The sequence below is a fragment of the Pteropus alecto genome, unplaced genomic scaffold (genome assembly GCF_000325575.1).
Source record: "Pteropus alecto unplaced genomic scaffold, ASM32557v1 scaffold160, whole genome shotgun sequence".
NCBI classification, from domain to species: domain Eukaryota; kingdom Metazoa; phylum Chordata; class Mammalia; order Chiroptera; family Pteropodidae; genus Pteropus; species Pteropus alecto.
This window is the reverse complement of record NW_006429864.1, coordinates 2,210,431-2,235,234: the sequence shown is the minus strand read 5'-3', so window position 1 is coordinate 2,235,234 and position 24,804 is coordinate 2,210,431. Positions and strand designations below refer to the sequence as shown.

General features: G+C 48.7%; 1 protein-coding gene and 1 pseudogene across 8 annotated transcripts in view; both read right to left on the bottom strand.

Annotated features, from left to right (window-relative positions):
- The window catches only part of GATAD2A (GATA zinc finger domain containing 2A), an 87,710-nt gene that overhangs the window by 9,321 nt on the left and 53,585 nt on the right, over positions 1–24,804 (bottom strand). For 5 of the 8 annotated variants that reach the window (XM_025044173.1, XM_006904347.3, XM_025044175.1 and 2 more), the window contains 6 exons: positions 24,017–24,285; positions 3,849–3,981; positions 3,591–3,722; positions 2,390–2,479; positions 1,627–1,758; positions 1,296–1,463 (listed from right to left, as the gene is read on the bottom strand). In XM_025044173.1, coding sequence (XP_024899941.1) covers positions 1,296–1,463; positions 1,627–1,758; positions 2,390–2,479; positions 3,591–3,722; positions 3,849–3,981; positions 24,017–24,285 — 924 coding nt within the window. The remainder of the gene's footprint in view (positions 1–1,295; positions 1,464–1,626; positions 1,759–2,389; positions 2,480–3,590; positions 3,723–3,848; positions 3,982–24,016; positions 24,286–24,804) is intronic. The other 3 variants (XM_025044174.1, XM_006904348.3, XM_025044176.1) reach the window with 2 other exon arrangements.
- LOC112477204 lies at positions 22,845–22,963 on the bottom strand (annotated as a pseudogene).

Below are 24,804 nucleotides of genomic sequence, written 5' to 3'. Positions count from 1 at the left end.
TGATCCTGCGCTACTTTCTCATCTTTGTCTGGCCCCAGGGGCTGATATTCCATCATCTCCTTGCTCCAGTCAGTCCACTGACTCCCAACACTGTCAAGTGCTCTCTCCAAAACATGGAGCTGACCATGCCAGTTCCTTTAACTTTGTTAGGCTGAAGAACCTCCTGGAAATCTGAGGAAAGCTGCATATACCATCCCCAGGAAAATGCACACACTTGACAACTAGCCCAAAATTCATCACAAAGCTTGGGAAGCATGGGATGCTTTCCCAGGACCTCTACTCCCACAGTGGGTCTCCGGAGCTGACGAGGCTCCCTAAAATAAAGGATACCACTGCAGCACCTTGGCCTGGCCAACCCCCTACTGACCAATCAGCAAGTTCCTCCTTGTTTCCTTCTCAGGTTCTTTACCCCATAGGCAGCAGAACCCCACACCGTGCCTGCTTTCCATTTTCCTGGCACACTAAGCCAGGAACAGGGTCTGGCACACGAAAGGGGTACAATCGAGGTTTATGGGGTAAATGAACTGCCAGGACAACCTCATGTGGTAGAAGTACTGCACTTGAATCCCACCTAGAGGAGGCAGGGACACTGCTCAGAGCCCTGAGGGTTGGGTTCTTGGAGGAAGCTATGCAAGGATGCACCAGGCCAATGGCAGTAGAGAAGCTAACTCACCCATCAGCAAAAGTCCCTGCAGACCCAGTAATTTTATCTGTCAATGAAGCTCTTGCTTCCAGCCTGCCCTCCTCCCCTAGTCCTGCTGTCTTCTTGGCTCTGCTTGGTGAGGACAGATCCGCCCCATCTCAGAGGCTCTGTCCAGAGGTGAAGGGATGTGTGGCTAAGAATAGATGTGCTGGTACTATGAGGACATCAGCAGACACGCTCTCCTCACATGCTTGTGCCTGAAAGGGGGAGGGTGGGGAGGGCTCTGGTGCCCCCTAGCTGTCTCCAGGCTCATCAGACGCCTCACCTGGTTTCATCTGTCCCCGCCAAACCTGCCTCCCACAACCCCTCAGCCTCCCCATGGCTCCGCTCATGTCTGCAACCCTTTCCCTCTCAACAGCTCTCTACCTCTGTCATGAGGCAGATCTGAACACAGGACTCCTGCCTGCAACCTTCATGCCTGAAAGGTCCCAAGGAGCTCAAGTCCAAATACCATGGGGCCTCCTGAGGCCTCACCTGACTCTGAGGGAGCAGGTAGGTTATGCTGAACCACCCCACTGTGGCTCAGGACCATGGGCCCTTTCAGGGACAGCTGTATGGTGCACTCCCCAGGCTGGCACAGCATGACACTTACCTGCGGGATGTTGACGAGCAGACTGGTGTTGGGGACGTTGGCGACGCGAATAAGGCCCTGCTGGATGATTCTTTGCCCCTGGATTTGCACACTGGGCACAGATGCCCGGGGGGCCAGGAGAAGTGGTGGTGGCCCCGTGCTGGAATGTTGTCTGATGTTGTGGATTTGCTGTGGGGTGGGGACAAGACAATGATGGACCATGGAGGGAGGCAGAGAAGGGCTGGGCTCCACAGCCCCCAGCCTGAGGATTGAGACAGGTCATTCTCACAAGGTAGATGGTTACTTGGGGCTGCCCTGCTGTATTCCTGTCCTGAGCATGCACCCTGCTCACCTGGGCCCCCCTGACGAGTGGGGGCATGACGACCTGTGAGCTCGCCTGTGGCCCCAGCTTTGAGGACACCTGCTGCCCGCCTCGAACCAGGGGTGGTGGAATGACACTGCCAGGCATTCGAGTCGAAGAGGTCTGTCAATGACACCAATCCCTAGATCTTACATGACTTTTTTTTTTAACAAACAGGTTTGCTGTTTCTGTAAAACCACATACTTAACAAAAAAAAGGAGGGAGTAGGAGAAAAAATACAGAACAAGGAACACAGACTCCAACATGAGCCTCATAAACCTGGGCTCAGTCAGGACACAGGACACACCACAGTAAGAGTCTAGCCAACCACTACTGGCACCGCCACCTGCTGGTGTGAGCTGGGGGCTTGGGACAGTTTGAGGGGAGCAAGGCTCCTGTTGAGACCTCAGTCCTGTGGCTGAGGGTGAGAACTCTGCCTGTCTCACCCTGTGGGGAGAGGAAGCTTTGAGCCCCGCTGAGACAAGGCCCAGCCAGGCCCCAAAATTGCCCCTGGGAGACTCAAAACAAAGGGAGCTCAGTCTGTCTAGGTAGGATCCTAGTCCCCTCTCCTGTCTTGCCAGGGGCAGTCATGGAGGGGGCCTCCCATGTGATTTATGATGTCAACAGTGGCCTAGTCTGGAGCATGAACATGCTTTTATTTTTGGGCCACTGGCAGGAAAACTTCAGTTTAATCAGAAAGAATGGGTAGCCTTTCTCAGGGTGGCTCAGGAGCCCGATGAAGAGGGAAACTGACCTGAAGTGATGGCTTGCCGGAAGGAATGTTCTGGGTGCCCCGAACAAGCGGGGGAGGGGTGGTCACGGTGCTCCCAGCGGAGCCTGCGGGCTGCAAGAGAGCAGGACACAGATGATGAGAAGGCCACCAGCCCTATACCCCACCATGTAATCCTGACAGAGGATTGGTTTTCTTCCTCCTCCAAAGGTCCCAGGCTCTCAAAGGTTCTGCTTCCAGCCTGGTAAGTGGCCCCCGTCTATCTGCAGCAGGAAAAGACATGTTCAAATGGGCAGAGGAGCGCTTTTCTCCTCACCCCCTGGAGACTCTTGGCATCACTCTGTGGTTCAGCTGCTGGCTTGGACTGACGATGAGAAAGGACCTGGGGCCTGGACAGGTTGGTTAATCCCAACTGTGGGATTCTTAAAGTCATATATTCCATTATGGAATGGATAGTGACAAACTTGGGTCACTTCACTGTGTCTTCAACAACTGACGAGGAAACAAGTAACAGGTAGGCTCTGTTCACCGTGAGATTAACAGAGGTCAGGCAGAGTCCACTTGCCAAACGGGTAGGGAGAGAGCTCAAGCAAACTCCCAAGTCAGATCAGTAAGCGTCCTTCTGTTGCTCTCCCTTAGAGGACATGTATTCTACATACTGTCAGCCGTCCTGCCCGATATATATTCACTTCCTGGTTTAGTGACAGTGGTTATGGTAAACAGGAAGGCAGCTGCATTACTGACCAGGAAGCTTCCCAGAAACCTAACAAAACAAACATGAACCTGTTCCACCTGGTAAATTGTGCTTGAAGCAGCATTGCAAAGAGCTTTGGGGACCAGGGGAGGTAGCAGGAGCAGGAGCCCCAGGACACAATCCCACAGCAGCCTCTGCTGGCCAGCACAGCCAGCCACAGGGCAGGAGGCCTTTCTGCAAACGGGCTTGGGACAGAAGTGTGTTTCCAGCAGCTTCAGATACCTATCTGCATTCCATTAGCTTGATGCTTTTATAGGGAGTTGTTTTACGTATTCAGATCTGGAACATTCTAGATTGAGTAATACTCCGATATCTTTTCACTTTGACATCCTTTTGGCTAAATCAGAAACTCAAACTTCAGCCTGCAAGTTTCTATTCAGACCTCAGCCCTCACGCACCCGGGGAAACCTTTCCAACCTGACTCTGAATGGCTCTCATTGATCCTCAAGGAGGGAACAGACATGCACACACCTTCTGGGTGGTGGTTTCCTTTTGTATTTGACTCTGCCGCAACTTTTTCAATAAAACGAGCTTTGCTTCTTCTAATCGTAACTCTTCTTTTAGTTGCTTAATCATCCTTTCTCGTTCTTCGGGGCTGCTTTTCTGTCAGCAAAAGAGAACAGGGTTGAAGAGGAGGTCCAGCAGCTGGGAGCACAGGCCTCACTGTTAATAGCTGCACTCAGGGATGTCACTGGGTGGGGTGGTCCCCAGCAGTGGGACAAGGCTCACCATGAGGGCCTCAGTGCTGGTCTCCTGCAAGGTCTCCTTTGGAAGCCCATTCACCCTCGGGCTCACAGGCTGCTCGTTGTCAGAGAGCACGATCACATCGGGTGAGGGGGCTCTCCTTTCGGACTTCATGTCACTGTGGAGGACGAATAGTAGGTTGTTACCAGAGCATCTTAACTATGTTGGATACTGTCCCCAGGGCCTCACATCCTGCAGTTATCCAGATTAAGATACAGACACAGCAAGGTGATGAGCACAAGTGCCCCACGGGCCTCCACAGTCTCTTCTCCTTGTGTCTTCCCTGATGGCCTCCCTACCACCCACCCAGGCTGTCTTCTCTAACTGCACTCACCACACGGCACCCCTCCCAGCTGGGACAGCTCTTGGTGCCCACCTCCATGCCCCCAGGGATGAGGACACTCCTGTGCCTGAAGGTGACAAAAACATTTTGGAAACCACCACCATTCCTTTTTCTACCATGTGGCTAGGTGTTGGATTAAAAACACTTGGCTCTAGATCCTGGCTGAGGCTGCCTGCTGGATATTCTTCCTGGGCCACACATGGCCTCTTCATCCTGCCAGTGGCAACATGGAAGGAGTAGCTGCATGTTTTGAAACAGACTAGAAGAACATGCAGCACATTTTCTCTCGCACATCTGGATACTCTTCACCTACTTGATGACGTGCTCATAAACTGGTGTCCAGCAACCCCTAACCCCCATACTCTAACAGTAGGTGGACTGATCTGGTGCCAAAGCCACCCCTGCCCAGCCTAAATCCACTAAGACAGTGACCACCAAGGGACTGGTGCTTCTATGAGAATCTAATGCCTGATGATCTGAGGTGGAGCTGAGGTGGTGATGCTAGTGCTGGGGAGCGGCTGCAAATACAGATGAAGTTTCATTTGCTGGCCCACTGCTTACCTCCTTACATTAGGAACTGCAGCCCAGTTCCTAACAGGCCATGGATTGGTACCAGTCTGTAGCCCAGGGGCTGGGGACCCCTGCCCTAAGACATATACACACTTGAGCCTCTGCTACAGCATCACTGACCCCACACACAGGACCAATGGGTCCCAGAGACAGCACTTCACTCCCAACCAAGCAGTTCTGTTTGCTGATAGCACAATGTAAACTTTCCCTTAAGATTTGGCCTCAGCACTTGTGCTGAAGGAAAATCGGATTCTTCCTTTCAACGGCTGCAAAACCAACCAAGGATCAAACACATCCACTAGGTGGCACTGTGGCCCAGAGAACAAACTTGATGAAGTTAACTGGAAGCTCAAAGTTGTCCCACTCTTTCAAGCCCTTACTTACATCCCAGCTAAGCAGGGGCAGAGTACAGATGGAGAACTGGTGTTTGAATAGCCCACTGAACCACCTTTTCTATTCCTGGAGGGAGGCGCGCCTTCACAGAGGACCAGACCCTGAGGATTCTCTGACTACCCCTGGACCCCAGACTCCCATCCCAACACTAGCCAATCCTAACCTTGATTCCCACAGCTGCCTGGTGGCTGCACCTCAACATTCCTAGTCCTGATCTGATTTAACCAGCACAACTAACTGCCAGCTGGCCTCTCACAAGAAACCAGGGGAGTGGACAAAAAAACACCTATTTCAAGTTATACAACCCCTCATTGGGGTTATCAGACTGCATTCTCAAGTCCAGAAACTGCCTGCTGTTTATAAAGTTATTCAAGACATCTCACTCAGGCCTCATAAATCAAAGACCGATGCAATTGAGGAACCACTGCTTTTTCTAGTCTCTGTCTCCCTGCTAGCTGTCCATTCCACCCAAGACCAACTCTCAAAGTGACTTAGGGGCTCCAATCCCAGGTTCTCTGGATGTGCACACAGACATCAAGAAGATGCAAGGCCCCAGCATAGGAACTTTGGTGCTAGTCTTGGCCTGGCCTAGGTAGGCTCCAGGTGGCTGCACATAGAGGAAGCAAAGAGCCCAAGCAGAACCACATGAAGGTTTAGACAGCAGGCATTTCCTGAGCAAGTGTGCGCTGAGATTACAGTGACCTACAGCGATTAATCACTTTTTATCATCTCACTAAGGGCATGCACTTCTGAAGGTGAGATGTATAATAAAACTGAAATTTGCCTGAGGGAAGAGGACACGGTGAGGGACCGAGGCCATTTGGAGGCTGAAGCTCCCTGAGATGGCCACTCTGACCACAGCACTCCCAGGTCCCATCTTGGATGAGACTAATCAATAACTCGTCCAAGAGATGATGTCATCTTCCATCAATGATCACTCAGCATCCCAGCAGCCAGCAGGGAGTGAACTTCCTGTATGCTAATCAGGCCACCAAAAAGTCATGTGACAAAGGCATTTCCCTCCTTGGTCACATGACCCTTTAACTGTGCCTTCCAACGTGAAAACCATGGCAACAGCCAGTTCTAACCGGTTTGTGACAAGCAGCCTTCATTTTGAGAAGTGAGGTAGGGTTCAGGTGCTGTCAGAAAATGGAGGCTTCCAGTTCACCCTGGGGCTGCCGGGCTGCAAGCACTTCCTCTGTGGTACCCGCCCACAGGGACTGTGGTATGTTATAGGCACAAGGCCACCTCTTCCAAACACAGAGGGGTCACCAGCCCCTCTAACTGCCAACATGAAAAACTTTCCTAAGCTCCATTTTTAAAGCAAAGGTGCTTCAAGTCAGTTCCTTCCCAGAGAGTTCTTTTAAGTCAGGAAAAGGAACACCCACTTTTGATACCGGCTTAAAATTAACGTGGGCATTCTTATTTACAAATTTGTTTTAAAATATAAAACTATTTAGGCCAGGAGAACAAAAGCAGAGGAAACCTATTCCAACAAACCAGGGGAATAGTGGTGAGGCAAAGTACACTATTTCAAGTACACAGCAGCCACCTGGGCACCAAGTTTATTTGGAAGCTACATTATTTCAGTGTAACTCCAATAAGCCTATCCTGCCCATTTTGAAACCCCCTATATATAACAGAATGATCGAAAGATTTTATGTGATCCTATGAAATACCTGGAAGCAAGCCAGACGGTTATCAGCAAAAATGGTCTCACCACCTCCCCGCCTTAGGCTGGCCAAACACAAAAGTTATGCTACCTGCCAGGAACTTCCATCAAATTTTCTGGAGGGAAGGCCGGGATTATAAACCTAACTAACGATGGGATTTCAGCTGCTCACCAGTCAGCGGTCAGTGTGAGGTTAATATTTAGTGTCCCACCCACTCCCACCCCAGCCCAGTCTGTGCTAGAGGAAGCAGTCTCATCAAGGGAATGCAGAAAGTGTCCTCGGTGGCTCTGACCTTTGTCATTCTCTGAATGGGCCTGCCTGATATCAGGGAAGGTGTGCTTCATTCACACTCGTTCATTTGTTTATTTGTTCATTCACTCACTCACTCATTCTCTTACTCTTATTTGCTAATTGCCCACCTATGAAGCAGGTGTGGTGCCAGGCAGTAGGGATAAATCCCTGGATAAAAGGCAGTTCCCATCCTGGTGGACAGGACAGTCATATACCTTGACTCCAGAGCAGCCAGGGCAGCTTCTCCAGAGCTTGTAGAAATGTAGCATCCCACTGCTCTAGACTTGCTAGATCAAAGCCTGCATTTTAACAAGATCCCCAAGATTACTGCACATAGTAGAGAAGTTGGGGACGACTGTGGGCCCAACGAAGCTTCAGGACAACAAATTCCTCCTTGGGGTCAGCAGCAACCATTCCATGCCAGAACCCGCTCCCTCTTCTCTCCATATCTCTCCAGCCCAGCGGCTGGGTGCAGAGGCAGGTGGGCTGCTAGGTGCGGTTAAAGGTGGGGTGGGAGGTTTGCTAGATCAGCACCAGCCTTGCCTGTTCCTTCTGCAAATCTCCACCATGGCCTCAGTGCGTTCTTCCCACTGGAGCCCATTCACATCTCCCACTAGCCTCTCTAGTCTCTGTAGCCTGGGCTCCTCCACTTGTAGGCTCCTCCTGCCTTCACCACCATTCCCTCCACCACATCCCCAAATCCCCCAACTGAGCCACAACTCACACCTCAAGATGCACTTCAAACTGTCTGTCCCTGGTAGGCTCATCGCTCCCACACCCTGCCCCCTGGAGCGTGGTCAGCACTCCCACAGTGCATTCACGGGGAACACCCACACTGTATGCATGCCTGAGGAAGCATTCCTAGCCCTACCCCCTAATGTCCATCTTGTGGCTAGGAAGCTCAGGGCAGAACTCTGGGGGTCCCACTTAAGGGCAGCAAAGGCCTGAGCAGAACACCCTGCTAGCAACGAGCTTCCTCACCCTCACTCCAACAAACTCATTCAAGGAAAAGTGCCTCCACCTTCCCACAGTGCCAGCATGGCAACCCCGAGCCAGTTTGCCCACACTGTCATTGTCCATCTTACAGGCAGTTTCCCCCACTCCAATCTGGGACTGGAGGCTGTCAAAGGAACAGCAGCCAGGCCCCATGGCCCCACTCAGAGCCTGTCTCCACAAGGCCTGGGGCACTGCAGCTTCCTGTGAGAGCCAGGATGCTCCCAGGGTGACCCAGTAAAAAAAAAGTCAAGAGAGAGGGGTCCAGCCCTAATGTGACACCATGGCCCCAGAAGAGAGGGTGAGGCTCCCCAGAGCCAGAGGGACAGGAATCTCCATCTAGTGCCATGCTGGCTGGGTGTGGGGGAGGACACAGGGTCTCCTCCCAGAGCCCATGGCTGTGCTCACAAAGGACAACCGTACCAAGTCTGCATACTTGGGGTGGGGTGTTGTTACACCCCCACAGAGCTGCCTGGGTCTTGGTTTCATCTCTTATAAGTGAGCTTAGGGCACAACACGTCCCTCTCTGTGGCTCTCTGACAAGGATGGAATAGTTCTTGCCCAGCTGCCCCTCAGGGTTCAGACACCCTAGGAGGCTGCTGCGGTAGTCAGGGCCCTAATCCTTCCTGAAGCAATAAGGAGGATGGTCATCAAGAATGTGGTATGGCATACAGCAGGCAATCGGCCAGCCGCTAAGGTAATATCTGAATATTCTCAAACCTAGGAGGGCAGGAATTGTGTCTGCTCTGTGGGCTATGTGCCATGCACCCACTCCCTCTTCTTCCCTGGTACCTCATTCCAGGATGGGGTCTGTGAGTTCACAAGGAACCCAGAGATGCCCACAGACTGATTGGTAACCTTGCATATGTGGGTGGCTATGTCCACAGGCGCATAGATGCTATGTAGCTAAATAATGTGCAAATTCACTTAAAAGGACATCTGAATTCTGTCATTATGTGTCTTTTCAAACAACAGGCCCTGGAAATCCAACCCCTAGCCTGTAAGTCCAGGACTTTGGTAGATGTTAAGAGGGAGCTCTAGACCTTATGAGCCACGCTTCTTTTGCTCAGGCCTGCTTCCACGTCTGGAAGTGTACTTTCCCTTCTAATAATTTTTTTTTTTTTTTTTAAGAAGTAGAAGGAGCCCTAATACTCATGAGTGACGAAACCCCATACAGATGACCAGCACTCCACTGTGAAGAGGCCCTCTGCCCAGTTTTGAGAGCCCTGTGGAAGCAGCTTATTTCAGCTGACCCTCACCTATGCTCACACCCTGTCCAGTCCTGTCCTCATGATCTGGGCTGGTTTTGTGGCTTGCTCTCTGAACTATGGGAACGTGGAAGAAGCAATACTGTGAGCTTTCAAGACGAGGTCACAGGAAACTTGCAGTTTCTACTTGGGCCCCTGGAGTGTGCACTCTTGGAAGTCTGAGTGCGCCAAGACCATCCCAGTATAGGACCCAAAGCTAGCTGTGTGAAGAAAGGGTCTCTGAGGGTCACAGAAACAGACATGGAGATGGGCCCAATCATCCCACATGAGTGATAAAGCCACACGAGACATCCGGCCCAGTTGACTCGGGATTGCAAGGACAAGAACCCAAGAAGCAGCACCCAGCTGGGACTAGCCAACCAGCAGACCTGACAGACAACCCCACACCAATACATCAGTACTTTAAATCACTAAGATAATGGGGCAGATGGCTCAGCTCTGCCCCCAGGGAGCTAGCCCACACCACGGTAACTCCTTGTCCTCCCTCAGATTGTCCTCAACAGAGGCCACCTACCCTAGATACTACCTTGGGATTGAAAGACAAGGTGGGGGAAAAAAGTTTCTTCTAGTAACCACCCCTGCTGACCCTCAAAGACACCCCCGCCCCCCGACAACCAGTGCAGTTCTCCTCCACAAGGGAGGGGGCACGCCTGCTTGTGGCAAATATAGACTTGGGATAGGATGGACGTGCAGGCCCAGAAAGACCTAGCTAGAGACCAGAGTGGCCCAATGAAGAAAAAGGATGAGGAAGGGGTCCCAGAGGAAAGGAGGGGTCATCCTCAGGCCTGGGAGCCACCATGGCTTCAGATACCACCTGGAATGGCATCTGAGTGAAAGCCAGAAAGCATTTCCACATGCTTAATCCAATGAGGAACCCCCCAACCCCTGCACCAATTCCAGAAACATTTTCAGAAATAGTTCCCTGGTAGTCCTACCACTGGCACTATCTCACTGGCAGGCTCCTGGGAACTGGGTGTCTTGGCACACACATTTCTGGGACCTTTCACGGCCACGTGGGCGTAGCAGCTGTTCATTGAGACCCCATGTGGGACTTAGACACCCTCCTCTTCCCAGAGGCCATTTGCTCAGAGATATGCCATGTGATAAGAAAGGGAACTCTGCTGCACAGACAGACTGCGCCCTAAAGCCCAAGACTTGCCTGCCTTTGGAGAGTGTCTGGTCCCCTCCCCAGACCCTGGAACCCTGCAGCCCATCCACTTCCCACCTCTTTGCTCTACTCCCTTCTTGGCATCCACTGCCACTTCTCCTAACCCTGTAACTTGACACCCTGTTGGCTGGGATGTCAAGAGAAAAGCCCAGAGCCTGCTTTGTGGGGGCCGGGAGGTCAGAATACATTTTGCTTCTCAGCCACAGAGACCACGGAGGTGAGCGGCTTCGATGGGATTTTTGAAACCCAGCCATCACTCTTTCTGGAGATTTCAGATCCAACTATCACTCTGGGACTCCATTACAGTGCACCCTGCCCCAGCTACAGCTGAACACCTCAGGAGAAAAGGAGGGAGCACATGTGGCCAGGCTTAGGCCTGTGAGCCCATGTCCCCTTCAAGGCTCCCAGTACAGAGGCAGGCAGTCCCAGGGTGCCTGGCAGGAGCAGAGGAGCAGTATGCCATCAACAAGGTCAGGAGACATCCAATCTGTCTTGCTGGAGCTCCTTCTAGGTACACAGAAGCCCGTGAAAAAGTCACACAGCCTGTAAAGGGAAGCCCAGAGGACCTCACTGTGACTGGAAGCAGTGACAGGGGCAAGTTTCAGCAGTGTGAAGTCACCAAGAGCTGTAGAGGCAAGGTGAAGGTGGGCAGAAGAGAGGACCTCCTGGGACAGCAGCTTGGAGCAGCCCCACAGAAAGACCCCAACACCAAATGACAAAAGGGCAGCCTACAGGACCAGCTCCTGCCCAAGGAAGTCACTGCAGCTTGACCCCGCCAGCAGCCAATCTGTCCAGCTTGTACCCAACACCACCAGTAAGGTTTAATCCAATTCAGCTCTGCTCAGAAATTCGGGAAGGGGCACTTGTTAACAATAACTAGTCATAAAACTGAAAGGCTGACCTATGTCAGGTTTGAAAAATCACCCAGGACATTTACTAAGCCTTTACAATAGCCATCCCTGTGCCAGCCACCAGGACGCACCTTTCTATGTAATCCTCTCAAATGCTTGACTGTCACCCCCATGCAACGGGTGAATAAAAGACTGAAGGGAGTGACCTCTTGAGGTCACATACCCATGGCCTGTCGATAACCTGGGTCCATACCAGACCTAGGCTCCTGTGGCCTTGACAGGGCTGCCCAACTCTGGGACACTGAAGGCTGCCATGTGAACTCTGTACTGCCCTGTGACCTAGGCACCCTTCTGGTTGGACTAACTGGGTGCCTGTGGCCTGCAGAGGGTACAGGGTGGGAGAGGATGGATCTCATGTGACCCTTAAATCTCACGCCTCTACCTTGGGTTACCAAACACCATTTTTGTACTAGGTTAAAAGGGAAAGTGTTTTTATTCATACTTAAAGGACTGTGGACGGCCAGCAGCACCTGCATGTTGAGTCCCCAAATTGATAAAGAAATGACAGTGTGAGGACACGGATAGGGTCCTCGGACCTGACTGAGAAACAACCCTCACAACACACGGACCACTGCTTGCCCCATGAAACTGGGTGGGGTTTTGGAACTCAAGAATCCAGGTTCCAAAAGTGAAAGGGCTCTGGGAGAGTGAAAAAAATGTTGAACACCAACTGCGCCAGCCACAGCACCAATGCTAGTGTCTCCTCCTTCCTCTGGGTCCCCTGTTAAATGCCGAGCCAATCTTCCACCAAAGAGGACACAATGAGAACCGAAGAGTACTCTCTAGCAAGAAAGGACTCTATGTATCAGATGAACCCAAACGCACCTCCTGGGATGTGAGCTTCCTCATGAACTCACAGAAAGAGTCCCCTGTGTGCAGGTGTAAACCACACACAAGAAACAAACATTGCTTTCCAGCTTGTGATGACCACACACGTTTGTGATAAATGGAAAGTGCACACTTTGCCTAGAAGTTTCCTGTCCGCCTTTAAATATCTGTTTCAAACGGCTGGATCCTTCTCCACTTTCCTCTGGCAAATCCCTTCAGGCTCAGATGTCCCCCCACCCCCAGATCTGCTCCAGCTGCTCTGAGTCCAGCAGCCACAAGACTCCACTCAAGTCAGCCAGGAGGACCAGGGGGACCAGGTGCATCTTTGCAGCTCTGGGAACCTGGCCCCATCACCAAATCTCACTGAGCCTCGGTTTCTTCATCTGCAGAATGGATGTTGCTGACCTTGAGGGGACCTTATCAAATTTAAAAGGTACAAAAAATGCATCTAGTTGAAGATCCTCACAGAACACAATGTGCACATTCTGGGCAGCCCCCTCACTTTTTCTGCTGTGAATTAACTCCTCCGGCCGCCTGCCCTGCAACCAAAGATCTCTGAGGACAAGGCCCAAGGTGAGGGCTTCTCTTTCTTCCACTGTCTGACCTCAGTAGGACATAATCCACTGTGCCACCTGAGATGTGAGCACAGAGCTCTGCCAGGCATCCTGGCCTCTGCTCACACTAGACAGCAGGGCCGGGCCCACCTGAGCTCCTCTGCATTACACTGGGCTGGCCGCTGTAAGGCAGCGGTTCCCCTTTAAAAAAAATAAATTCTTAAAGGTCCTCGGGATCCTTCCAGGGGCTCTGCCAGGTCACTGCAACACTAAGACAACATCCGCCTTTTTCGCCAAGTTGGGACAGCAGTGCCAAACTGTACCAGAACTCAGTGTTGTCACACTTTGGGCAATGCCCTGATGAAGAAGGACAAGCTATTGATTGTATTAAACTTTAGCCCTTGAGTATGTGTCTTTTTAATATTCTGTGACAAGATAAAGTACTCCTGCTACCTGAAGAAAAGACTGACAGACACACTGTGGTTATTCAGACTTGGGTGTCTGGCAGCCATTCTCTCCAAAGTGCTCAAAACAAAACCTATTGCTTCAAGGAAAACAACCAACAGTATTTGTCAACAATGATAAAGTCTTACCTTCCAATAAGCAACATGAAGAATTTTGGAAAATTTGTATTTGCCACTGTGAGCTCAACAGCTTCCCAATAGATCAGATATTAACTAATCTGATTCTGCGATACTAAAAATGAAATGTGTTAGTACAGCTGATCCTTGAATAATGCAGGCTCAAGAAAGACCAGCCTTCAGAAAAGATGGTGGGCTCCAAGGGTGGGGTGAACTGTTCAGGCAACACAAGGGTGAATGGAATCAGGCTGCCAGCTACCCTTGTTCTTTTCCCACCACCTGCTGCCCGCTCTCAGGCTCACAACTATGATTCACATGCTCGTCTTGAGAGAAAAATCTCAGAAATCTCTTGCAAACAGGCCTTTTCTTCCAGGACACATTGTGATAACTAAGAAAATGTTCCTCTCCTGACGTGACCCCTGCTAATCCCACCTGAGATTATACACGTCCTTGGGGGTTCACAGGCATTCACTCCTGCTTCTACCAGTTCTACGCACAGGCCCCTTCATTCTGCTCCTTCATCAAGTTAGGCGGCTCTGAGACAGGGTGAGATCCCTCAGCCCCAGTGCTCCAGCCAGTACACTCACCACTCCCACCTCCTGGGTTGGTTGTGGTTCTGGTACAACTGCTCTCAGCCAGCAAAGTAGAGGGCTGGTCAGAGGCCCTCCCTAGCATAAAATGACCTGAAACAGCAGCCAGGGCCCCAGTTACATGGTGAGCCTGTCAACACCTGACAAGCAAAGCACTAACAGGAACATGTGCTTTGTGAGAAGGTATCAGAAATTGCACTGCATCATTATACCAAATAATTTCAAATGATCTTCAAACCTGCTTAACTCATACGTGTGAAGAGTTCCTTACAGCTGAAGGATGAGCACTTATGATGCTTACCTTGATGACCATGCACAGAGGCCGCCACACAGGACATCCCCAGAAGGCTTGCACTGCCCGGTGAGAAATTATCCTTTCCATGGCCAGAGGACGACACCATTAAGGCCTAACAGGGAGGTGGTGACATGGTGGAGCTCCTTATCTGTCACCAGGCAGGCTCATGTGAACTGGGGGTCACTTTTGGAGTGACAAACAGGGCACCCAGAGTCTATCACCCTGATACCCTAAAATAATCTAATGACTTTTAGAAGTACAGGTAAGCCTCTCAAATTTCAATTAAACCTGGAATAAGATATGGTCCAGAATAAACACAGGTGGATAGAGAGAGAACTGGGATAAGGAGCCCACAGGGAAGGAGAGAGGCACAGAATGAGGAAGAGACAGAGAGGCCATGGAAGTCTGGAGGTGGCAGTTGAGGTAGGCAAGGATGCACAGAACCAGGAACTGATTTCCAAAGGAACGTACCTCTTGGTTCCCACACGCTGAACACGCTAAAAACCCAAGCAGGCTAAGATTTCTAGTTGGAGCTAATGGAGCCGCTCCTTGAGACTGCCCGGGCTCTCCTGGAAGTTGCCCAGCAGCAGACAGAGAATTAGAAGTGAAAGGCAGTGGCCAGCCCACAACAGGTGCTGGAGAGGGGCTGGGCTCTGAGGGGCCTCTCACAGAGTGCCAGAGCCCCCACTCAGGGAAGTAATGGTCACAAAGAAGAACAGCTTCTGGCTGCAGGACTTCCAAAGCTCTCACACAAGACAGGGGGATTAATCCCTGTGAGGAAGACTGGAGGAGAGCCAGGGTGAGGGCCACACCCATACCTACCGGGCTGTGAGAATCGGGGCTCTTTTCTGAACCATAATGCCCACAGCTGTGTCACATTCACCCAGCTCATTCAAGGATACACATTCCAGCAGACAGCTGGCTGGCAAGCAGGCACAGCTGCAGTGGGGCATGGTCCTGAGAATGGGGGAGTGGGGCCGCAGGTCTGCACATGGCAGGCGAAGACCCCCACCCATCACCAGGCAGGCAAGCAGCCAGCGCAGCAACGATCACCCTTCTGTTACCAAGGGGAAAAGGATGATGGTCATACAAGCAGGCCAGGACCTGGACCCAGACCTCTCTGGAGACCCACTACCTAAAATGGTAAAGACAATATCAAGTGAGAATGAAGTAGCCAGCCTCGACATCTGCAAGAGTAAAATGGCCTGGACACTTTGGGGAAGAAGCCTAGTAGTTTCTTTGAAACAACTAAACACACACCTACCCTGTTACCCTGAAATTCAACCCGTTGGTGTTACCAAGAAAAATGAGGACCAATGTCCTATAAAGACTTCTTCAGGAATGATCACAGCAGTCAAGCTTACCCAGCTGGGTGTCTGTGGATAGGCAAGTGGATAATTGTGAATATCCACGAAGGAGTCCCTCAGCAAAATGCTGATATACATAACAGGGATGAATCTCAAAGCACAGAGAGTAAGAGAAGCCAGACCACACTAAGCTCAAACTGCATGACTCCATTCCAAGGAAGTTTGAGAAGAGGCAGGATTAGTCTAGAGTGGGAGAGTGTACCCAGTCAGGGAGGGCAGGAAATATGAAGGGCTTGAGGGAACTTTCTCAGGTGATAACAAAGTTCTGTATCCAGCTAAGGTTTTGGACTACTCAGATGGATGCCTGTGTGCAAACCAAACCAGGAGAGGCTCACACGGTATGCACTGGCATTACTTCCTGCTAGAGCAGGTAGCCCTGGTGTTTGTGTTTTATCTTTTCTCTCCCAGGCCGTTGTAAAGAGTGTTGCCCAAATAACAAGAACTCTAGCTACATGGATTCATCTTGGAAAACTCTGGTGATGTAAACTTTTTCCTGTAGGCCCCATTTCCACACACCCCCACGTGGCTGCACTATCATGTTATTTTGGTTCATTTTTGCTTTGAAAGAGGACTTGGGTGATAATGTGAGCGCGGATGATGTGCCCACAGACACCACTGCAGGCAGCCAAGCCCTGTCTTAATTCCATGTAATCAGCCGATGAGATCCCTGGGCACAGGAAAGGTGACATCTATACAGATGTGTCACCTCCCACTACCCCCTCAGTAAATACCAAATCTCAAAAGAAAAACGAGGCAGTGATTCTGTCATTAAGGACACTAACTTCAACAAAGGTGTCCTGTTTTGCTGGCCCAATAAACAGCACTTTTGGTACATGATACAGTCTGTCAGTGCTTCCAAGTGCTTGCCCAGAGAGGTGGAAAGCCAGAAACACTAAAGCCAATACATCTCTAATGGCTCAAGATGCTACTGCCAGCTTCCAGTAAGCCAAGGGCCCCTCGGTGAAGACAGGAGCCCCTCCCACTCACACCGTGCACGAAGCAAGCCCTTGTTCCCAAGTGAAACTCCATCCCACAGCTAATGATATGCACTATGCAATATGGGCAGGGGAGAGAGGAAGATACACCCCAATGGAAGTCAAGGACAGGCAGTCACCAGGATACCTGTGCCACACCCGAGGCCCACATGGCAGACTGTTAAGAAGAGAAAATGGGGCTCCTAGTCTGTCTCTGCCCTGCCTGTGTTTCCTCCCAGGTAAAATGAGGAAGTAGAGATGGTCTGCTCTGACATCCAGTGTCTTCCACCCCACTTGAGCCATACCCCTCAACAGTCTCCCCAAGACCTCTGCACATTCCTTCATAATAAGGTATGCCAGAGAGTAGTGTGATCATTTAGCATCCTATCAATTCTGTCCCCAAGGACCAGCACAGTGCCTGTTACAGAGCAAGCCTGGTCCTAGCCTGCTGACAATCCAAGGCATATTCAGATATGTTTTCAGTGAAACATAGAGGTGACTGTTCATGGAGCTAACACCCCACACAGACCATGGGTTACAAAAGACCCAGCCCTTACCTTTCAAGTGTAGAACCACTGGAGAAGCAGCTCACGTTCTACTGAATTAAATGCTCCTCCACCCAAGACAAGGGCGGGGGGAGTGGTGGGGGCTGCGGGGGGCAGGGCTGTTCTCACCTGTGTGTGGCCCAGATTATTTCTGAATATCAGCAATTTGTGACAGAGACTCTCTTCCATAGAAAAGTGAAGGAATAGAAACTACTTCCCACAGCAACAAAACAGAGAACCCAACAGTGTTCACTACCCACTCTAGCCTCATCTAATTAATGGTTCCAACTTGGGGTGGGGTGGGGGAGGAGAGCATGTGCCCCATGACCTTTGGGTTGGCCTCGGAAGACCAACAGGCTCACAACTTCCACCTTTGTAGATTTTTTTTTTCCTGTGAGCACACTTATGGATGTTAGAACAGAAACCAAACTATTTTAACCACATTTTTAAAAAAACATCCGTATTAAGGTATAATTTGTATACCACAAAATTCATCCATTAAAAGAGTACAATTCAATGATTTTTAGTAAATTTAGAGTTGTGCAACCATCACCACAATCCAATTTTAGAACACTTCCATCACCCCGAAAGCGCCCATGAGCAGTTAATCACTGCTACCACCCACCCCTCCCCTACCCCTGGCAGCCACTGATTTCTCTCCATCTCTACACCATTTGCTTTTTTGGTTACTCCCTGTAGATTAAATTCTACAACACATAGCAGATCTCTGGGTCGGGTGTTTCTTCCTTGGCATGAGGAGCCTGCAATTCATCTACTGTTGTAGCACTGTATCAACAGTTGGTTCTTTTCATTATCATAAGGACATAGCACAGGGATATGTGAATTGCTTCCACTTTTTAGCTATTAAGAATCATGCTGCTATGGACGCCCATGAACCTGCCTTTGTGTGGACATGTTTTCATTTCTCTTGGGTACATTCCTTGGATAGACTGCTGATGTAGTAAGTTCATGTCTAAATTTGTAACAAATTGCCAAACTGTTTATACTGTTTTACATTCCCACCATACATCAGGGCTCATTTCTCCAAATCCTCACCAACACTTGTTATTTTTTCATTACAGTTATCTTGAGACAATTGTTTTATGGCCTAGCACATGGTTTATTTTGGAGAATGTTCCATGTGCTCATCAGACAGTGTATTCTGTAGTTCCCAGGTGGCGTGTTCTATAGATGGCCCCTTAATCAAATGGGTCGACAATGTACTTCAGATCTTCTAGAACCTTGCTGATTTTGTTTAGTTGCTCTACCAATTATTGATGGTGGAGTACTGAATCTTTAATTGTAACTGATGAATTGTCTATTTCTACTATCAATCCTATCAGCTATGCCTCAAGTATTTTGGGGTTCTGTTGTGAAGTGGATATACATTTATGACTATTATGTCTTCCTGATATATTGTAATAAAATATCCCTCTTTGGCTCTAGTAATATTGTTTGTCTTAAAGTCTATCTGATATAATATAGTCATTCTAGCTTTTTCTTATGATTACTTATGGTATCTCTTTCCCACCCTTTACCTAAGGATGTAAGGGGTAACTCTTATAGACAACATATAATTAAGCTGAATCTTGCTTTTTGATCTAGTCTAATTTCTGCTTCTTGATTAGAGTGTTCAGACCATTCATATTTAATGCAATGATGAATGTAGCTGGATTTACATTTGTCATTTTGCTACTTGTTTTCTATAGGTCTTCCTTCTTTTTTATTCCTGTTCCTCATTGACTGCCTTCTTTTGTGTTAAATACTTTTTAGTGTGCCATTAAATTCTTCCATTGATCTGATGGTTTTTTAACTGTATTTTAAAGTTATTTATTTAATAATTGCTCTAGGGATTACAATCAACATCTTATTAACCTATCACAATCTACTTCAGATTAATACTAACTTGATCCTGGTAAAATGTAGAAACTTTACTCTGATACAGCTCCATTTCATTCCTCCTGTTTTGTATAATTTCTGTCCCACATATTTCTCATGTACGTACGTACATATATATATATATGTGTGTGTGTGTATGTTATATATATTTTTTGGTCAATTTCCAGAGAACTGAAACAGTTGTTTTTGTCAATTCTGTCCAGTGTTACAGTTAATGCTTTATGCAATGTTATGTCTTTTAAGAAGAAAGGGGCAAGAGAAATCTTTTTTACATTAGCCTACATATTTACCGTTACCAGTGTTCTTTATTTCTCCCTGCAACCTAAGTTACCAAAATGTCATTTCCTTTTGGCCTGAAGAACTGGCAGGTCTGCCAGCAACAGATTCTCTCAGTTTTTATCTGAAAATGTCTTTTTCATCTTCACTTCTGATGGACAGTTTTGCTGCATATAGAATTATGGGTTGACAGTTTTCTTAAGTATATACTTTGAATGTGATTCAATTCCCTTTTGGTTTCCATTGTCTCAGGTGAGAAGTCTGCTGTTATTGTATTAATATCCCTTGTATGCGAGGAGTCATTTTTCTCTTTCTACTTTCAAGATTTTCTTTTTCTTTCATTTGCAACAGTTTGACAATGATGTGCCTAGGTATAGAGCTCTCTGTATTTATGCTACTTGAGGTTTGTTGAGCTTCTTGGATGAGATTCTCCTCAAATACATTTTTGGCCATTATTTCTTCAAATAGTTTTCGTCTTGCCCCAATTATAACTACGATCGTGGGCTAAGAGAGCCACGGTCTCTCTCCACTTGCCACAGTCTCACTCCAAGACTGTTATTTCAACCAATAAGGCCATGGGCAGGGCTGCTGCTCATTACCCTAAACTGAGTGAGCACCTTCTCACCCTTACACCCTCACAGCCTGCACCAGCCAGGCAGAACCTCCCTACCAATAGAGCTAGGGAGAGAGCATGGGAAGAGTCCCAAGCCAAAGCCACAGATTCTCATTGTTCTTCCCTGAAGTTCAGCAGTTTCTTAAGCACAAACACTTCTCGGATTGTTGTATGCCTCTAATGAACTTCCAGGTTGCTGAAATAGTTCATTTTTTGTGTCAGTTCTGTCCTGCTTCATAGTTATTTCTCTGGGGAAAGGATATGACATTCTCTCCTCCTTCAATCACTGCTAGAAGATGCCCTCCAGTCTTGATTTATTTTAAACTAAAACACACATACATTGGAAGACTAAGTCAGAAAAAATACCAAAGAGAAATGGGGAAGGAGACTGTGGAGAGGGAGAGAACTGATTCTACCCCTTCAGCTGCTTCTGCATGCTCCAAATCACTCCAATATAGTGTAAAAAAAATCCAAAAAACTATCTTGGTGATTTCAATTCACCAGCCACTTCCTTAAAGAAAAAGGAAATTCTCTTTGCTAGAAGCCACCAGAAACTCCCTCTAGTCTTCAATACACTCAAATTGGGTCACAAGAGTAAGCCAGCATGAAAGAAAAAGAGGCAGTTTTGAAAAAGAGCCGAATATAAATTCTAGAAAAAGAATGCTACATAGCAGTGAAAACGAATTACTATTACTACTGCTACAATCAACAACATGGGTAAAACCCACAAACAATACATTGAATGAAATCAAAGGGTACAGACTACATAATTCCATTTACTTAACGTGCAAAAACAGGAAAAACTAATGTGGGCTGTTCAAATCGAGAAAGTGGTTATCCTTGGAGGGTAGTAACAAGTGGGCAGGAGGGGTACTAATAACATTGTTTCTTGATTGAGCTACAAGATAAATTCAGTTTCTGAAAAGTATACTTTTCATTATGTATGCTATACCTCAATTAAAGAACAAAAAGGATATTCTCTTGGCCTAATGATCTATAATTGGCATGTTAGTCTTTCAAGGCTCAGCAAACCTGAAATCAAAGAGCTTCTGCCAACCTAAGCTGTGGCTAGATAGAGCTATGCCTTTCCATCTGCCCTATAAGGGTTTCACATAAACCTGGGAAAAGAATGGAGCAACCATATCAACCACTGTTATATGTGTATACACACACACACACACACACACACACACACACGCATACACAGGTGACCCTTGAACAACATGAATTTGAACCATGTGGGCCCACTTATATGCAGATTCTAAAAAATAAATGTCCTATTTTCAATCCACAGTTGTGGAAGGCTGACTACATACATTGATCTATGCCATTTTATAGAGTGGACTTGAATATCCTCACATTTTGGTTTCTCCAAGGGGTCCTGGAAGCAACCCTCCATGTATACCAAGGGACAATTAAGTTTTTGAGGTATCTAAAGTTATTTGCAGATTTTTGGCTGCACATGGGATTGGCACCCCTAACCTCCATATTGTTCAAGGGTCGAGTGACAGTGAGAGAGTGAGAGAGTGAGAGAGAGTGAGAGTGAGAGTGAGAGTGAGAGAGTGAGAGTGAGAGAGAGTGAGAGAGAGTGAGAGCGAGTGTGTGAGAGAGAGAGAGAGAGAGAGAGAGAGAGAGAGAGATGTCGTCTCAAGCCAAACACTCTAAACAAGGATCCAAACACTGCCCGCTTCCAACAGAAAAATTGTGGTCACTTGCTCTAGAACAAGTAACAGTTTTAGAATGGCTCTGGGCTGGACTTGATCCTATGATTCTGTCAAAACTCACGAGTGTACTTCTTCATTCTGTGTGGGAACTCAGGGAGACATGTGACATTTTATTTTGAGTGAAGCTTAAGACTACAGGGCACTTGTCACCAACACTTCTTTCCCTCACGACACATCATGCACCAGGGCTGATTCTAGGTACAAATCTGTCACCCATCAACCTGCAAGGGAGAAGATTATCACCCATTTTACATATGAAGCAGCACAGGCAAAGATCATCTGCCTAAGATCAATCAGGAAATGTGATTTGATCTGACTCTGCATGCTGGCCTCCAAAGCAGACTCTTTCCGTACTCTCACACTGCTTTACAATGCCCAAGCGTGTGTCTGGTCGTTCAGGAAGACCCCTGCCCTGTGTGCCTAGGATAATCGCTATCCCCTGGCTCCCTTGTGTCCTTTACGTGTCATAAAACCTCATCAACTTCAGGAAACGTTACATCTAAGTGCTATGCCCTTGGGTTGGAAGCCAATGGTCACAGTGAGGAAAATCTGGGACCAAGAGGCCCAGAGGCCAAACGCAGCCCAGGCTTTGGTAATAGAACGATATCAGTTTGAGTTCCAGCTCTGAGATCCTTCAGTACTTAACCTCTCCCTCACAATTCACTAGCCTGTCCTGTAGGGGAGCATGGTGATTACAAGAAAAAATGTACACCAGGAGCCCAGGAATGCAAGGGACCCAGCAGATCTCCACAAACACAAGCTCCTCCTTATCCTCATCCATCTGAGACGGTGTTGAGGACCAAGTCAGAGAGAGGGAAAGGAAACGTGGACTTACAATTTTATTTCTAGAACTTTAAAAGAGGACTCTGGCTTTAGAACAGAGGCTGCGGAAAGCAGAACCAGACAAAAGAGGCCTTTCTGGGTAGCAGAAACACAAAGCACACACTACTCATCCATCCCTAGACTAAGATGCTTTCACAACAGGAGGGAGTTAGATATTCCCGTGTATCTTGAGGAGGTAAGGATTTTTTTTTTTTTTTTTTTTTTTTTTTTGGCAACCCTTGGTTGATCTCACAGATTGCAAAGACCTTGTCAGCTTACAATCCTTTATTTTTTGTCTTTTTATGCCTACAGCTCCTGGTCTTCCTAGGTGGTCTCCCATCTAAGTTCTAATCAGGCCCAACCCTGCTTAGCTTCCTAGGTCAGACGGGATCCAGCTCATTCAGGGTGGCATGGCCATAGACAAGGAGGTAAGAATTTCTAATACTGAGAAACACCAGGCCAGGCAATTGCTAAAGTCCTTAGGATGCCAACAGTCTGGGTCCCAAAATGGATTTAACACAAAGACTGCTGGCTGGGGCCCCTCTGGGGGTGGTGGTCAATAAACACTCACAAAAAGGAAACAAGCCCCCAGGTTTCCCCAGCTTTGCACCTCCTGCCGACTACCCCAACCTGGACAAATAGATACGGAGGGGAGTCTGCAAGGGAGGCAGAGAGGGAGACGAGGGATGGACCACAGGGAGGCTGTGGGGCTAGCTGGGAGGCGATGGCCACACCTGCATGCCTATGATGGGATGTCTGGCTTATAGGACATCTGGGTGTGAACATTCTGGAGAAAACGGCTCTCACCAGAACTCTGAGAGGAGGGGTGACATCAAGAGCAGAAGCTAGACCTGAATTTCTCTTTATAAGGAGAAAAGAAGATTTCTAAGTGAAAAAAATAGGGTGGTACATTGAGTCATTTCTTTCAAGCTTTTTTCTTAAGAGCCTCACAAAAGCTGAAGGTCAGGAAAGCTACTCTTGAAGTAATCAGAGCACGCCACAGAAGACGCGAGCGGAGTGGCCCCTACTCTGAAATGCGCTGCCCATGAGGAATGGTGACACATATGAGAGGTACTCTGGGCTGGACTCCTAACTGTGCCCCCAGCCAAGTGACACAGGCAGAGCACAGCATCTCTGGCTTCCTAAGCCACAGAACTGAAAAGCAAGAAGGCATGACGAGATGAAAAACTCAAGTTTTCCTACAAGCACCAAGCGACAGATAGGAGGTATAAGTTTAGTAAAGACCTGCTGACAGAGGCTTCCGCTCTCCCTCCTATGAGACCTACACCACATGCCGGTCCCAGAAGGGAGGTCCCTCAGCCAGGAGGGCACAATGACGCTAAGGCTGGGCCCACAGCCACCTACATGATAACCCACCAAAAGCTGCTTCCTGCAGGCCAGGGTAGAGAAGGGGCAGCCTGGAGCCCACCTCCTTACACTTGGGCCTGTCCCAGTGCCCAGCCCTTCCCACTCACCTGTGTGAGGTGCGCATGTCCACAGGCCCATCGCCTGCCTGCCCTTCACCTCTGCCAATGGCTGTCACCTCTGCCCCCCTCAGCAACCCTTGGGCTGGACCTCCTCCTGGCTCGGGGATCACTCTCATGTCTCCATCAGTGTTTAAATCTGAAGCCAACAATCCTCTCTCCATTTTTATTTTCTTGCTTTCCACATCATCTTCCGCTGGGTCCTGTTCAAGTGCTCGTTTCTGACTCCGTGTCCGGCATGCTTCTTCGGTCATTCTGAACTTTGGAGAAGGAGAAAACACATTTAAACTTGGCACAATGGAGTTGTTACCTTCTTAGAAACTTTTCAAAGTGTCAGCCTGGAGTATTTTCCTCGCCACGTGACAATCGCAGAAGTAGGTACAACAAACGTTGGGCTCAAAAAACATGTCTAGGACATTTTTTCACTGCCCCGGTAAAGCCTGGACAGGAGCAGTGGAGCATCTGGGGAGCCGAGACTTCAGAGACCTGGACAGGGACAATGGAAGGTGTCCATTCATCAGAAAAATAGGGAATCCTTGGTGCTCCAGACTCAAAGCAAATAGAGGAAAATTCTGTCCTGCCTATGGGATTCTGAGCACCTACAGTGAACTGGAGGTGTCTGGAATCCAGAAAGGGGGACCACAATATCCCAGGAACAGGGTCACTGCCCAGGTCCAGCCCTGCACTGCACTGACTTGGGCTGACCCTTCTCCCCTTCAGTGAGGGTGGCCTCCTCACTCTCTGCTCACCTCAGGGGGGTGAAGAGTTGGGGGGGGAGG